General features: G+C 37.4%; 1 protein-coding gene across 3 annotated transcripts in view; it reads right to left on the bottom strand.

Annotated features, from left to right (window-relative positions):
• FTO (FTO alpha-ketoglutarate dependent dioxygenase) overlaps window positions 1-15,528 on the bottom strand; it is a 232,843-nt gene that overhangs the window by 159,735 nt on the left and 57,580 nt on the right. For all 3 annotated transcript variants that reach the window (XM_071567363.1, XM_071567365.1, XM_071567364.1), the window contains 3 exons: window positions 14,635-14,714; window positions 12,738-12,881; window positions 6,252-6,371 (listed from right to left, as the gene is read on the bottom strand). In XM_071567363.1, the coding sequence (XP_071423464.1) occupies window positions 6,252-6,371; window positions 12,738-12,881; window positions 14,635-14,714 (344 nt within the window). The remainder of the gene's footprint in view (window positions 1-6,251; window positions 6,372-12,737; window positions 12,882-14,634; window positions 14,715-15,528) is intronic.

Raw genomic sequence — 15,528 nt, 5'->3', positions numbered from 1 at the left:
TACCTTAAAGATCATCTTTTTCCAACCCCTCTGCCATGGGCAGGGACACCTTCCACTAGATCAAGTTGCTCAAAGCTCCATCCAGCCTGGACTTGCGCACTTCCAGTGATAAGGATCCACAGCTTCTCTGGCCAGCCTACTCCAGTACCTCCCCACTCTCACACTACAGAATTTCCTCCTAATATCCAATGTAAACGTGCTCTCTGTCAGTTTAAAGCCATTGCTCCTTGTCCTGTCACTCCAAGCCCTTGTGAAAGCCTTTGCAAGCAGTTGCCCCCAGTGCTCATTTCCTATAAACACCTTTTGTCTAAATGTAAGTGTATATGATTCAGAAGTTACATAAAGAAGTTAATTAGAAGATCATCACAGTTAAAATCCCCAATGTGGCCGAGTACATATTTATTGTGAAGTATGAACATACACATACAGTCACATCAGCTCTGGTGGTCTATCCACTATGGGAAAATTTTCAACATGTGATGGAGAATCCTTTGTAAGCCTCAGTGCTCAGCTCAGACACAGAGATCCACTGACACAATTAAAATACAAGACTGGGGAATAACTTATCTGCACAATTTTGATTTCTGCTGATGGGGGTACATGCATTTATGTCTTAAATACTAACGCAAAGCTCATCACATTTTACATGCAAGTGCATGTATTTACTACACATAATTGGATACATCCAAGAGTATAAAAATGCAGTGAAGAAAACAGAAAGAATCCCTGTTACAGTAAGAAGAACAACACAACAGAATTCTGGTTATCTAAACCCAAAGCTCACCAAGATCCAGTTGTGTGCACAAGAACACCTACAAATGGCAGATGTGTAACTGAGATAGATGCAAACTCCCCTAGAGGGGAAGGCCGAGGCAGGACAGCACACCCAGCCCTTGTCCCATCTGCTGCAGCCACACGACATGCACAGCTGCACATTCCATCCATGGCCCTCCCACTTGTGCTCACAGAAATGCATCTCACTGTCCCACAGGGCATGAATTGCCCTAAACTTCTCTCAGCTTATGCCAGTTTACATTATAACCTTTATGTTTTCAGTGTGATTCTCCCAATATGCTGCATGAGTGGGAAGACTGTCCTTTGAACAATTCCAGTTTATAGCAGAAATGTTACAGTGGTTCATATCAACGCAGCTTAGATCTCAACCAGCTCACATAAGGGTTAAAAATAGAAAGTGCTATCCACTGGTTTGCTCTGATGTTCCTGTAGATATTGTCACTGGATGTATCCTCAGAAGAATTCTATTCAACACCTCTGTCTTTAAGTACAAAGCTGTAGGCTGTAGCAGCTTTAGGAAACATAAGTATCCTTTTTTCTGCTGCACAGTATCTGTGTGTGAAATTCTCTAAAGGGGTTTAAGTATTTACCCTGAACACTATCAGACAGTTTCTAAAATTTTCCTTATCCTGTTGCAGAAACACTTCAAAGAGAATCATAAACACAGTCTTTTGTGCTTTCAGCACACTCGTTGTTTTGGAAGCTTAAGTCTGAATTCCCTCAGAATTGTAAATAATTTTTTTTCCTGAAAAATGTTCAATACAACTTTTTCTATTTTTCTTTTTACAAATCAGTAGTGATTCTACTGTAGACAATGCTGAACCCTTTCTCCCATTTCTGACAGCTAAAAATATTGGGGTCAAGGAAATCAGTGCCAGAAAAAGAAAAAAAAACCTGAACTAAGTCTTCAGGATCAGGTTTTGTTGTTGTTGTTTAAGATAAAAGATACATTTCCAGAAACATCTGACTCCCAATGTACATAAAATATAACCAGCCAAAAATACATTTATTTAAAGGGTCTGGTCCAAAGAGATAAGGAGAGCCCCCAAAGACAAGAAATATGGCTAAAATTTGGGTCTTTGAGCTGCCATGTTGTACCTACATTTCACAGCTCATTAGGCAAATATGATCACACATCACCACATGGGCCTCCAATAAAGTGTGACACTGCAATATCTAAGCACAACAGGAAAACTAAAAGAGAAATTAAAATAATACCTCAGAGTTCCTTGAATTTTGGCTGACAAGGTAAAACCAATTCAAATGTCAGTTGTCGTATGTATTTTCTGAAAGAAGCTAAACAACCAACCAGCCTGTTTGTGATCCCATTATGTATTTTTTAAAAAATAATTGGTTAGTTGTTTAAAGTGCCAAAGTCTACAAAAGCTAGGAGAATTGCTTGTAAAAGCATATTTTGTCTTAAAGCTTTTCATGGTTATCCGGGAACTGAAATACTTTTGATTTAAATACATATTTAAACCCTTGCTTTAATTTGGAAAAAAAAATGGCTCTGGGCTGAGATTTTGTAGCTCAAGTTTCAGCCTAGACTCAATTCTAACTGTCAGGCTGTAAGCCCCTGACAATAGTGGCTTACAGCTGAAACTACGACATACTTCATATGCAGCAATAGTAGCAAATAATGAAATAGATTTCAAAAAGGAAAGGAAAATAATTTCACATGAAAATAGCCTTGCTCTCTGATTTCAATTCAGTTGTATAAACAGATAAAAACATGTTATGGAGAATAAGAGTAATAATAACATGACTAAATATAGTTCTTAAAAAAGTTTTACAAATCAAGGTGAAAGTTGTGCAGAAAGGTACCAGTTTGCATGAAAAACCACCTTGCTCATTATACCCACACAGAGTGTAGACACTCCTGCTTTGACACTACATTTACAAATTAAAAGGTGTGCTGCATTTCATTATCATCAGCTCTACTTTAAGATGCCGAAAAGTGAAACAAATGGTGTAATAATTACTTGTGTTTCAGTTATATCATTAAGAAATCACTTCCTTGAGATCTAAGTTTCATTCCTCTAAGTAGACCCTTGACTGTAGGCAAGCAGTTGTGCTGTTACATGGACCTCCGAATCACTCATGCTTTTCTCTACATTTCACTTTGACAATTTTTTTTGTCTTGCTAAATTCCTGCATAAATAGGTGGGATTAAATGGAGCCTAGCCTATCTAACATAATTATATATGTTGTGATTTTATACTGCAATGAAACTGATACATTTTAATAATGCCAGTCTTGGCTCTTACCCACTAAAGTCAATAAAGGTTATTAAGGCCAACTGCCATATAAATACATTGCTACATTGCTAAATGGACTGTCAAAGCAGGAAATACAATTCACACCATATAGCACTGCAAGGTTGGTTTGGGGTTTTTTTTAAGAAATATTAGATATTTTAAAAAACCCTTTAAAATTCAATATGTAAGTGTAACCATATATGTTTACTTTTCAATCCACAAACAAAAACCGTTTAATTTATTTACATTTTACTTTTCTAATGTGAATCAACCCAGAACAAGATAACAAAAAAATAACAAAAAAAGACTGTAGGACTTCTGCAGTTCTTACAGATTTGGTATGGCACTTAAAGATTTCCATAGCTAAAATAAATGTCAGATTGCAAGGTTTGCATGATATCAGACCCTGAGAGACAAATTGTCTCTCTCCTGAATCTCAGAACAGCTACAGCAAGACTTGCTCACATCACATGAGATTTCAGCTTTTCAGACTTCTCTTTACCCAGAAAGCAAAGCTTGTACAGTCCTTTTTCAAATGGTAACTCTCCCTTTGAATTCAGCAAGCATTTATCCTGATGTTGCAGGTGATAACGTGTTAATCTTGGATGACTTTTAAAAAAACCCTCTCAAACATATGAATAGCCTTCATATTTTCAAGGGAGGGGGATGGAGAAAGAGAAGATTGGTTAAACTGCTTTGGATTTAATGGCTCATAAATTCATGAGGTAATATTGTGGGAAATGTGATGTTTTATCAGAATGTCATTCAAATGAAAGGTTTAACATTTACATCACAAGAGTGAGCTCTAAGTAAAACTATCCTCAGGGAAAGAAATGCCAGGAATAAACATTATGATAAAATTGTGTGCTTGCTATAATGCACAAAAATATTAAATAAAGCCCACAGGTTTCAAGACACTGAGCTAAACTTCCTGCAATATCATATTCTGATGTGACAGAGGAATAATTACAATTAGCAGCACCAGTTTGAGATAATTTTGGAAACTAACTTTCCTTCTTTATAGCTGGTTTACTAAACAAGGGGAGAAACTAAAAGGCTACAGGGACCCCAAGACTGAGTGGTGCATCAGTCCAGACACACATATAAAAAACCCTAAGTCAAGAATGGTTCAGCTCACACATAAAAGAAAAATACAGTGCTTAAATATTTTCTTAACCAGCAAAATTATTCCAAAACAAGATCAACAATTCCAAGACATTTTTACTTTCAGCATTTTACACGATTCTTTTTTTAAAGAATCATGCAGCTAAAATTATAAATTTGGAGAAAAAACATCAACTGCAGACTACTGGGTACCTTCAAAAATAGCCTTTTGATTTAACTTAGCTGTGGAAGCTAAGCATGCACCAAAACACTGCACTTTTTATGTTAAATTGCTGTTGAATTTGTTAACCCGCAATTGATTTCCTGTGTTATGGAATCTTAGAGATTACAGCTAACTTGAAGCAACAGGGATAATTCTTGATGTTAATGCCACATTTCGATGTATTTTTATTCAGACCGTTCCTGCTGCTCCACTGAAACCGCGGCTCAACATTGTCCCCTACTGTCACCTTGGGGAACAACACGGGACAAAATGTAGGTTACATCATAAAAAACCCACCCCACCTCCAAGCCCCAAATACAGTAAGCATCACATTTACTTAGAGACTCAACAAAACAGACATTCTCAATTAGCATTCTATTCTGTCTCCTCCAATAGCTAAAATTAATTGTGAGTAATATGTTGTAAGTCATAAAACATTAAAGCAATTTTTAAAATTTAAATTAGAAGCAGCTTCTGTCTTGGCCCAACCATCAGTTTGCTGATAAATATCATCCTGAGGCCTGTTGAAAGCAGATCCACTGACGCCACCATGTTTCTAATTGGAGACACCTGGCAATGTCACACCAATGGCAGAAAACCTAACCCTGGAGAGTTCCAGAGTTTGCTGTTTTTCCATGTTCTCAACACACAATGGATATAAAATATCAAACAGTCTTGTCTCTACCTCATCTAAGCTGTGTTACAACAGAGTAAGTTGTCATTTGAAAGAAAAACAAACCAAAAGACTTTTCTTTAAATTACAAAGGTCATCCAAGAACGTGAGCACAAAATAACAAAAAATGAGGGGAAACCCCCCACATAAACAAGTTATACATATTTTTTCTCCTTTTGTAGGAAAATTCAATGTTCACTGATTCCATGTGACAACTGATTTCATAATTGAAAGTTTCACTTTTCCAGACATGTTTTCCACACCTGGAACCAGCCATTGCTGGTGAGCTTTACAATACAATTCAGCAGCTCAGCAAGTCACAACATTTCCCTCCAGACTCAAGATTATATTCTTGTTGCAGCACATCTCCAGAGATTCAAATACACCTCTGCTACAAATTGTACTCAGGATCCTCAGCAACACTACGAACTTTTCCAAGTCCACTAACAGGCAAATTGAGCCTTTTTGCTGTGACCAGCAGAAGCGATCGAGAAGCAGCTTCTAATATAGATATACAGAGATGAGCATGAGACACTTGTCCATAATAGTTCCTTCTCAGTCCAAAAGCAGGCAACTGCTCCCAAAACTTTGACAGCATAGTGTCTCAGCTGAATCTTTACTTGTATAGCAGCAGCAAGCAGAAAAATGAGTGTTTAGCACCAAGTCCATTTTCTGGGAAAGCAGGATGTACTTTCAAGTACACAGGAACCATTATTACAATTATTCTTGAAACTACTCTCCTCCTGTTGGTTCTAGCTGTGGGTAAGTGTGCAGGTGAACTACAAACCTCCAGATCAACAGTTTTGTTCTCAACCTTCCTGGGATGCATTTGCTGTTGCTGTCATTGGCAGAGTTGTCTCTCTGGGTGTCGTACAAAAAAAGCAGACAATGCAATTTCATGTACCAATTTGTGTGATGTAATATATGACTGTCATCTTATGAGACTGTCAAACCTTAAAAACAAGCAAAGTCAGGAAATAACTACAGTCTTGGGGGTTTGGACCTGATTTTGCTCACATTTTTTCTGGCTACTGGAGGATAAAAGTAAGAGGAGACAGTGTAAGGCTGACATTGATTCTGCTTCTCATATGTTATGAATAAAGTTTAAAACCCATTACCACAGTACAATTAAAAACATAATTGTGAGTGCTCTCAGAGTTAAGCCCTAGAGGATTTAGACTTTTAAACTAGTACTTACCATAATCTCCATTTTTCTCCAAAATTCTTCCAATTTAGCCATAGGCTTAAGCCACCAATCAGTGCACTTCAAATACCTCTTGCCCTGGAACCAAAACTGCCTAAGCCACTCAAATTCAACCTGCAAGATAAAAACATATGGCAGCATAAACATCTATGTTCATTATCTGGGGCAGGAATGGGGTAATACATTAATCCAGCTATACCTGAACAATCCCATAGAAAAGGAGACAATTACCATTTCTAAACACACCCTTACACCCAACTGTTTATTTCACTTCTACTCTGTGTCAGTTTGTGACCTGAGCTACTCTCTTCAAACCCAACTGGGGTTTTTGTTTTTAACATGTGGTACATGTACAATGAACATCAAAAATTCAGGTTTACTCACAATTCAGTCAAATATGTACCAGCTCTGGGTCACTGTGATTAATATTGTGGGTTTCAAAATGTTTCACTCATAAAATGAAAAAACTTGCATCAATAACGTTGCTAGAACGCAGCCCAGTCAATTGCTACGGAATGAGAGCGTGGCACTACCAGGAATCACAGTCTCTCCTTTACCAAACAGCTCAGTTACCAGAGAAGCTGCTTTTCTTTAACAATAATCCATAGTTCTGGTCTTTAGAATTCCATATATATCTTTGTTGTGGTAGTTATATTTCACACTGAGTTCAAAGCTGCTTTAATCATTATTTGTACCACAAAGGAGATTTGTTTATCCCTGCTCAAGTCCAAAGATGCAAATAAAGACAACCTACCAAGGTGAAAGGATAAAAAAACTGCCCAAAGCTGTCACCTAAGACTTCCTTTCCTGCAAGGGTGAGCTACAGAAATCTGAAAGTGTTCCAGCTAGCATTAATTAATGGTTTGGTCAATATATTAAAGATTACAATAAAAATATATAATTTTCCAATGTCAAAAAGAAAAGGCAAATTTGTTGGTAAAATATAACATGATTAGTTGGCAGACATAGATCTTAACATATTTAAAAAAAAAACCCTGACTGCTATCCAGTGACTCTTTAGCACAGAATTTGATGACATCCTTCCTAAAAAAGCTGGAGGAAACTTTGCTTCCTCTACAATATTAATGAGGTATGAAGGATCAAGTTATGGTTTGTTAATAAAAAAAAAAAAAAGAAAACAACAAAATATGCTTGGAAGGCCAAGCATATTATTATTCAACTAGAATTTTAGGCATTCAACACTTTTTTTTTCTCTCCCCACTTATTTTTGATTTTTTTGGCCTCCAGCACATGATGTCTGGCGAACAAGTTTCATGAAATTAATCACAAGGCCATTAATCAATGAAAAAAATATTTCTTTTTATTAAAATCAATGTTAAAATATGACTCATCATGAATCTATTTCAGTCAATCTGATTTCTGACTGGTCATATTGATTTGTTACATTAATCTATGCAATTTCAGTCTAATTCAGGTCTGGCACATGGGCCAAAATTTAAGTGTGTCTTGATCCTATACAGAATATACAATCTGACACAGGAGAGCTGCTTTTTAGGTGTAAGACATTAAGTTTAGCAACAAGCTAATTCATTTTCTGCAAGATTAGCTGGTCTCATCAGAGGTCAGTGAATATAATTGCAACAAGCAGCTGTTTAATGATGTGGACTGCCACCTAATACAGCTATCAAACTCAGGTTCACACTCATCTCACAGCACCTCTGTTTAGCTCTAAACCGAGTTAATAAAATGGGGTTTGGGGAGTAAAACAGTGTTTCACCCACCAACTTGGCCACCAAGCTGCTTGACAAGTGATTGCTCTCAGCTATCACCTCTGAGCAGGTAGCTGTAGATTCTGAAGAAGAAAATCATCTCAATGAGGCAAGGGTGACATGATTTCTCTGTCCTTGTTTTAGGTATATGCAAGCATAAATACTTAGATTTGCTAAAAACACAATATAAAAAAGACATCAAACTATTAGAGAGCATCCAGAAGAGGGCCACAAGGATGAAGGGTCTGGAGGGGAAGCCTTATGAGGGTCAGTTGAGGTCACTTGGCCTGTTCAGCCTGGAGCAGAGGAGACTGAGGGGAGAGGCAGGTATTGATCTCTTCACTCTTGTGACTCGTGACAGGACTCAAGGAAATGGCTAAAGCTGAGTCAGGGGAGATTTAGGTTGGATATTTCATGGGTGTCCTGAGCAGGGCCAGGAATTGGGCTCAGTGATCCTGATGAGTCCCTTCCAACTCAGCATATTCCATGATCCTACAATAAAAATCTCCAGAGGTACTAGTTATGCTAGGATTGTTTGGTATTTTTAATTAACATATGAACACTTTCTACACTACATCTGTGTTTTAACAACATGTGCTGTCTGCTTTCCAGGCTGTGTGTCCTCTTGCTTTCACTGTGCTCTCCTCAGCAATATCCTTTCCTGAAGCAGGAAGGCACTCTTACTGGCTTGTCTCCTTCCACAAACATGAGCAGCTGTACCACAAAAATCCCTCACAACACTGAATACTAGAGAGACAAAAAAAGCTCAGTTCTAGCCTTAGTGGAACTAAGTTACAGAAAATTAATCTTCTGTGACAAAACTCTCAGGTTAACAGCTCTTGCCAAAGATTCTGTCAAAAATTTTTAATTTGGAGACTCTCATATATTAGAGCTAAGTTTAGGCATCATTAGAAAGCATTTTACATGATCAAACAAGACAAAGTTTTAACATATTTACATATAAAAACATACAAACTGTCTGAAGAGTAATTTTCATCTCCTAATTAATTTTCACTTATGATTTACAACTGTGCAAGTAAGCTCAGATTCAGGCTTCATATGTCTAATCTCAACATGTTTTCAAGTTGTCCTTCAAACAATGATTAAAGGCCAATTTTAGGTTATTGTCAGTACTGGGTAGTAAAAAGCCAACAAGTTGCATTTGACATATTTTGAGGCAGTGCTCCTCAGTCAATTATTTAAAAGTACTGGTTATAAAATGCTATGCATGTAGGTGATCCATATTTCCCTCTGCCATACTAGTCAGCCACCAACCATAGTGTCAGATCACCGTGAGGTGCTAAAACATATTAACCTTCCTCTGACTGTGTACACCACCATCCTTCCTCATCAGTGACCTCAGTGTCTAACACCACAGAGCTTCAACTCATCTAGCCCAGACTTTTCTACACCCCTATGCATTCACCAACTTCAGTTTATCAACTGCTGCCATAAAAATAGATCTGCTGTAGGCAAAAGTGACTGTACCTCACAAACAGCAGGACAACCAATTCAGTTGTAGTTTTAATCATGGGAATCAGGATCTGACAATCACAGCTGAGCAAATATCTTGATGAGAAAAAAACCTCTCCTTCAAACTTGAGTACTTACTTTGAAACCTGCCATGTTTTGAACACAATCCTCAGACACTAAAAAGAAATTCTTCTGGTGTTTTACTTCCCTGAGAATATTTGATTATTAGTTTGATGCGGGCAAATAAAGAAGCCTTGAAAGTACCTCACACCAACATGAACTACTAGCAGATTTTGCACTAGTGAAGGCAAGAAAAGCAAATTTTCTTTGAAATGTGAAGAACAGGCTAGTGAAGGTCTTTTCTGCAGATTTATTTTTATATGTATGAGTCTTTACATCATGTGTCTAGCAGTGTTTTGTTACTTTGGAAAGCATTTCCTTGCCAATGGTTTTCCCCAGGTCCCCTGTAGCTCTGTTTGGGATGTACTCAGCAGCAGGATGTGTTTTGGAAACCCAGGTGTGATTCAGTAGGAGCAAGAGGGTCCCATTCAGAGAATTCCACAAGATCACTTCTTTCAGGATAAATTATTACTGGCCAAACAGCGACCTGATTGTGACTGGGTGTGAATTTTTAGACTCTTTTGCTCCACAGCTGTGAAATAACTACATCTGTTCCCCCTGCTACACCCCTGCCACTGAAATATTTGCTCAGACTGCAAGCCCACAAGCTACCCAGACTAGGAGCACGTGAACACCCTTAATTAAGGTTATCTTTACTTACAACTACAAAGTACATACTGGGAGCGAAGTGACTCACACATCTAACAAACAGCACATACCTTGCAATTACTCAGATATTCCTTTGAAGGCTGTTTTACTGAAGGAGACCATGACAACAAAGCCAGGTCTAAAGAAATATTAAACTTCCACCTGGCTGCCCGCTAGAGATGCTAAAAACCTCCTCAGGTTAGAATCTTACTTTTTCAACAGGAGAACCTCTCCCAAGACAACCAAGACAGAGTCCTGACAAATGAACTCTGGGAAATCTAAAATCAAGTAAGGACATTCCCCAGATACTCACTCATACTTCTTTGAGAGGTTTCTCTGCCCACCACAAAAGTGGAAAAAAATGCCTTAAGTCTCTACCTATGCTTCAGATCCTCAGTTCAAACACACTTTATCAGCACAGAAGTCAATTTTCCTGCCCAGGAGTACAAAAGTGAAGGCACAGAATCATACCTCATTCTTTGAGACTTGCTCTTAGGCTTTTCCCCCCTAGCACAGAGATAATTCATCTAGGCCTCATTTGGCAGAGCAGTTAATTTCAGCACAGACTGTGAATCTCTGCTAAACTACTGTATTTTTCCTTGGTGCTGTGATGGTTCTGTCCTGGTTAATGTTATCTGATGACTTTGGAGGCACCAGCAAGAGGGGTGAAAAAAAATGAACCCATGGCATTTCAGGAAGATAAATAACAATGGCTGCATCTAGTTATCAGAGTAAATTGAAGAATTTCAGTTATGACATTATTTCAAAATAAAACAGTATCACCACCTTTAGAGATGGAAATACTCCCATTTCAAGCTCATAATCTCTGGTCTAGAGGAAGACAAAAGAAAATAAGACGAGGTTTAGCAGCAGCACAGAAAGTTCCATATCTAAAATACACTGGCAAAACTGGGCAATTGGGTGGCAGTTCTCCATTAATACTGTTTGGCTTTGTGTCCTATTTTAATTTTGCATTAAAAAATACTGACAAACTATGGGAGTGAAATGCAAGGCTCATTTTCATCAGTAACCAGTTTGATTCTTTAGAGAAATGAAATATGTTCTTGTTCTTCTCCTGCCTGAGGATTTTGAACCTAAAATCTGTATTTGTGGCTAAAAATCCAAAGATTTTTCATACAGAATAAAATAAGGTAGGAAGCTTTTAGATGCAAGAAAAGTTGCATTAGCTTCAAATGCCTGTATATTTTCACTTCACTGATATTTGAAAAAGAAATGTGCATTTACCACAGAGATAAGCCACTAGAAATTTTGTCTACTTGTGCAGCAATAAACGAAATTTAAGTAGCACTCTAACATACAGAATTTATTTTTCAACTGAAAAGGTGACCTTGGAATAAAAAATAGACAAAGAGAAATAGAAAAAAATTAGTCTTCTCTTTACAAATTAAATATAGATCCAATGTGTCTACTAAGACCAAGTGTACAATATGTACAAGTTAAACAAAGATTGCTGTTACAGTATATCCCATATGTGTAACAGGAAACATCCCTGTATGTCACACACCAAAATTATTCAGGTGACTGCAAACACCAGGGGCGAGTCTCTCACCTGATGTAAACAGCACATGGCTTTGATGTTAAAGGACCCGTGCAAATTTCCCCCAGCTGTGCATGTGGCCCTTGCTGTGCAAACCACATATGCGTGTAGTTTTATGGACTGAGCCTGATTAATGTTTTGTAAACCCCTGCATGCATCAGACTTCTTTAAATTGCCCCAGGAGCTGTTCTGGTAAAAGTCAAAGGTGCAAACCTTTTGCCAACAGTATACTCCTTTTTACCAACTGTAAACACACTACAGATAAAAATGTACCCTACAAAGTTTTAGTAATGCTACAGAATGAGAATTCCTCAGCAGGCAGCAATTTAAACAAATTCTACTTTTAGTGAAAATTACCTATGTACGGCTTCTAATAACAATCCTATTTATCTCAACAGAAACACAGCACAGCTCCAAGCAAGAAAGCGCTGCCAGCTCCAGTGGAATCCTGTCAAAGGGCATTGTCACACTTGCAGGTTTTGTAGCACTAAACGACGTGTTTAAATATGTTGCTCACAACGATTTCCCTGTATTTTCTTCAGAACACACATTAAAGCCCACACTTGCACCTGACCTTTGGCAAAAGCTGGTTCACCAGGAACCAGTGAGGAAGAGCTGAAAAAATTTACCTGCTTATTCCTTCTAATTTCTTCTCTCTTCAGTTAGAGAAGCACTAGAGTAGTTTGTCCACTACACTGTCAGATTAGGTGTAATATTTTATGAAACTTCTCTTACTTTACCAGCAGAGGGATCTTAATAAGGAAAAATGAAAACTTCCATGATAATTCCAGGTATTGTTGCACCCAAGTAAAAAAGTCATAAAAGCCACACTGCAAACTTGCACAAAGCAATGCCTTGTAAGCAGCTGAACACACTTAATTGCCATTAACTCCATGAAGAGACTGCACCATTCACATCTGGCTGAAGTATTTTCAGAGCAGATCATCTCACCTCATTATGTATTTCTTCTGCTTGCTTCACAACTGAAGCTTCCAGTGATTTCAGAGATAAAGCCATTGAATCAGAATCAGTCTGTAAATTCTGAAGTGCCAGTTCACATTGTCCAAATATGTATTCCAAAGTTCCTCTTGAACACTATAAAAATACAACAAAAATTTATACAGAGCCATTTCAGAAAATATGTACTTCTCAAATAGATTGAACAATTTGCTTCTGAAATAACCAAAGCAGAGCAGAAAGAATGTATTTCTGTAACTTTAAACAAAAGTGTAAAGCTTCCTGAATTGTCTTATATAGTTATTGATATAAACTATGCTGAAGTCTAACCCCTCAAACATCTGCCAACAGCATAGACTGAAAGGAGAAAGAAAATAATTATAAATTTACTTTACAAATACAGCATACAAAAGCATGCCACACTTCCCATTGCTTCCTGGCCAGCTTCTGACACTATTTCACAATCAGTTGTATCTGCCCAGTTGTGTGGGCCCCCACTAACACTAAAATGAAATTCCATTTTCAGTCTCTGAGAGCTGTTTGCTTACAAGCTAAAGAGAATATGAAAAAACAATTTTGTGCTCCTGTTCTTTTGGTTTTATTTTCATGAAATTTCCTTCAAAATTAGAAGGAAATCTGTAAACATCCATTTCAAACAAAAGAAAGAAGATATACAAATTTTAATTATTTTCAATATAATATCTGATCTGTACCTTCAGTTCAATTTCCAGGTATAATCTTGAACAAGGACCCTCTAGTCTCATAGAGTTTGTAAAAAGAAAAAAGTCTCCATACTATTCAACTGGAAGTCACAAGAGTTCACAAAACTAAAGCATAATCACCTAACAGATGCTTTTCATACTATGAAAAGAAATGCAATTTCCTGCAAAAACAACAGAGACATGGGAGCAGAAGGTCATAGCACTCTTACAATGAGGGATGAAAAATATAGAATTCTTTCTTTTAAAATATACAGTCTACTTTATGTCAAAGCCCAAATCAAGTGAGCAGAATGTGCATTTGTTTGAGAAATAAAGGCAATGATTTTGTATATTAAAATGTATATGCAGGTGTTGTCAATGTTTGGTGCTACTGCTTCCTTTCCATTGCTCCACAAATTAGGAATAATGGGGGAGGAAAAAGAAGCATATGGATAGATGGTATTATTTTGCCTTGATGAAAGAAGAAAGTGGTAAATAATTTTTTAGAATATATGTTTAGAATGCAATCTTATTTTTCTCTATGCTTTGCCATAGGATACTACATGACAAAAAGCTACTGATAACACCCTAGAAAGGAATAAGGAGGAGTGGTCTAGAGGAAAAAAATTTAAAACCCCCAAACAAACAGAGGTGTCTTAGCACTTGAGAGTATCAGGCTGAAGCCTGAAGTGTTGTCCCAGAATGACTCTGAGACAAGGGACTGCATTGCTTTTCTGCTTATTCAATCCTCAAATGCAGGGAAGGACCCAATTTAAAGCATACTCATGCCTAGTCTTGGTTGCTCTGATCTCCTAAAGGCCCTTTTTTTGCCAGTGGACTCTGCTGATATGTGTTTTGAGTATTTCTATCTCATCATGTATATCACCTTTCCACCAGGACTGGGATGTGAACACAGCAGATCAGCTGCCCCATATTTCAGGTAAAAAGCTGCTTCCATATTTCAACAGCAGCCCATGAGGTGTGGTGTGGTACATTCTGAATTCTGAATTGCCTACCTGGGAGTTTAGGCAAACTACCAATACAGAAAAAAGTAGGCCTCAATAAAAAAATAAACAACTAGCAGCTGCTCAAGAAAACCCTCTGAGCCATAAGCATAATATGAACCACAAATCTGGGAACACCCCATGATGTTACATGGAGGTCCAAGTAGAGACATTATGGAGACTTACATCTGCCACTCTGTGAGTTGAGCTGAATCGAGGTGATAAACCAGCCAGAACACAGTGCTGATGTGTCATATTGAGATCATCTAGGGACAGATTAGAAAACCTTAAGTACAGGAGATATTATACTTAATAGAAGTTAATCTGATTGTGAATTAAATAAACTGATTTTTTTTCCTCCAGTGCTTAGATAATTCAGTCATAAAGTACTGTCTTCATAGAGCTCTAATGTTTTGCAGAGCACAACAACTATTCACTGTCCTAGAGTTAGAAATACTTCTATTCATACAAGTTTTCCTCCAGTTTATACAGTTTAAAAGTGGCATTTTCCCACCTCACATGGGAAAAGTTCAACAGAACAAACTAATTCTTTCAAAGCTGAGGATCACTCAACAGGCTATTTGGAAAATACAGTCTCTTTTCCCAGAAATCATTAAAAAATACAGACAAACATAAAAAAAATAGAAAAAAAAAGGAGAGAGACATATTATTTCATCTTTTTATCCAACACTTACCTGAAGTTCTTCCTTCAACTCACAGCTAAGAACCTGGCAGAGTCTGCTCAAAAACCTGTCTCTAAAGTATTTTTTATGATTTCCTTGTAGCCTGCCAGAGGACTGACAGGGACTTGAGTTCACAAACTGGCAAACAAACAACCCCACAAACCCTGTAGATGGTACATATCTAAATTAGCGTAACTGAAGAACACCTCAATTCTGACAAACTAGCACTTTAAAGAGGCAAGTTAGTCCTCTGGAAAAGTTCAGACCAAATCTAGTAACAACAATTACCATTATGTTGAAAACCATTCCTGAAGTGATTTCAATTCTAAAGTTTTGTTTTTAAAATTGTGGTGCTCTCTCAACCTTAATTTGACATTCTGGAAAATCTATCAAAAAT

The sequence above is a fragment of the Pithys albifrons genome, chromosome 12 (genome assembly GCF_047495875.1).
Source record: "Pithys albifrons albifrons isolate INPA30051 chromosome 12, PitAlb_v1, whole genome shotgun sequence".
NCBI lineage: Eukaryota > Metazoa > Chordata > Aves > Passeriformes > Thamnophilidae > Pithys > Pithys albifrons.
Note: the sequence above shows the minus strand (reverse complement) of the source record. Positions and strands in the feature narration are given on the sequence as shown.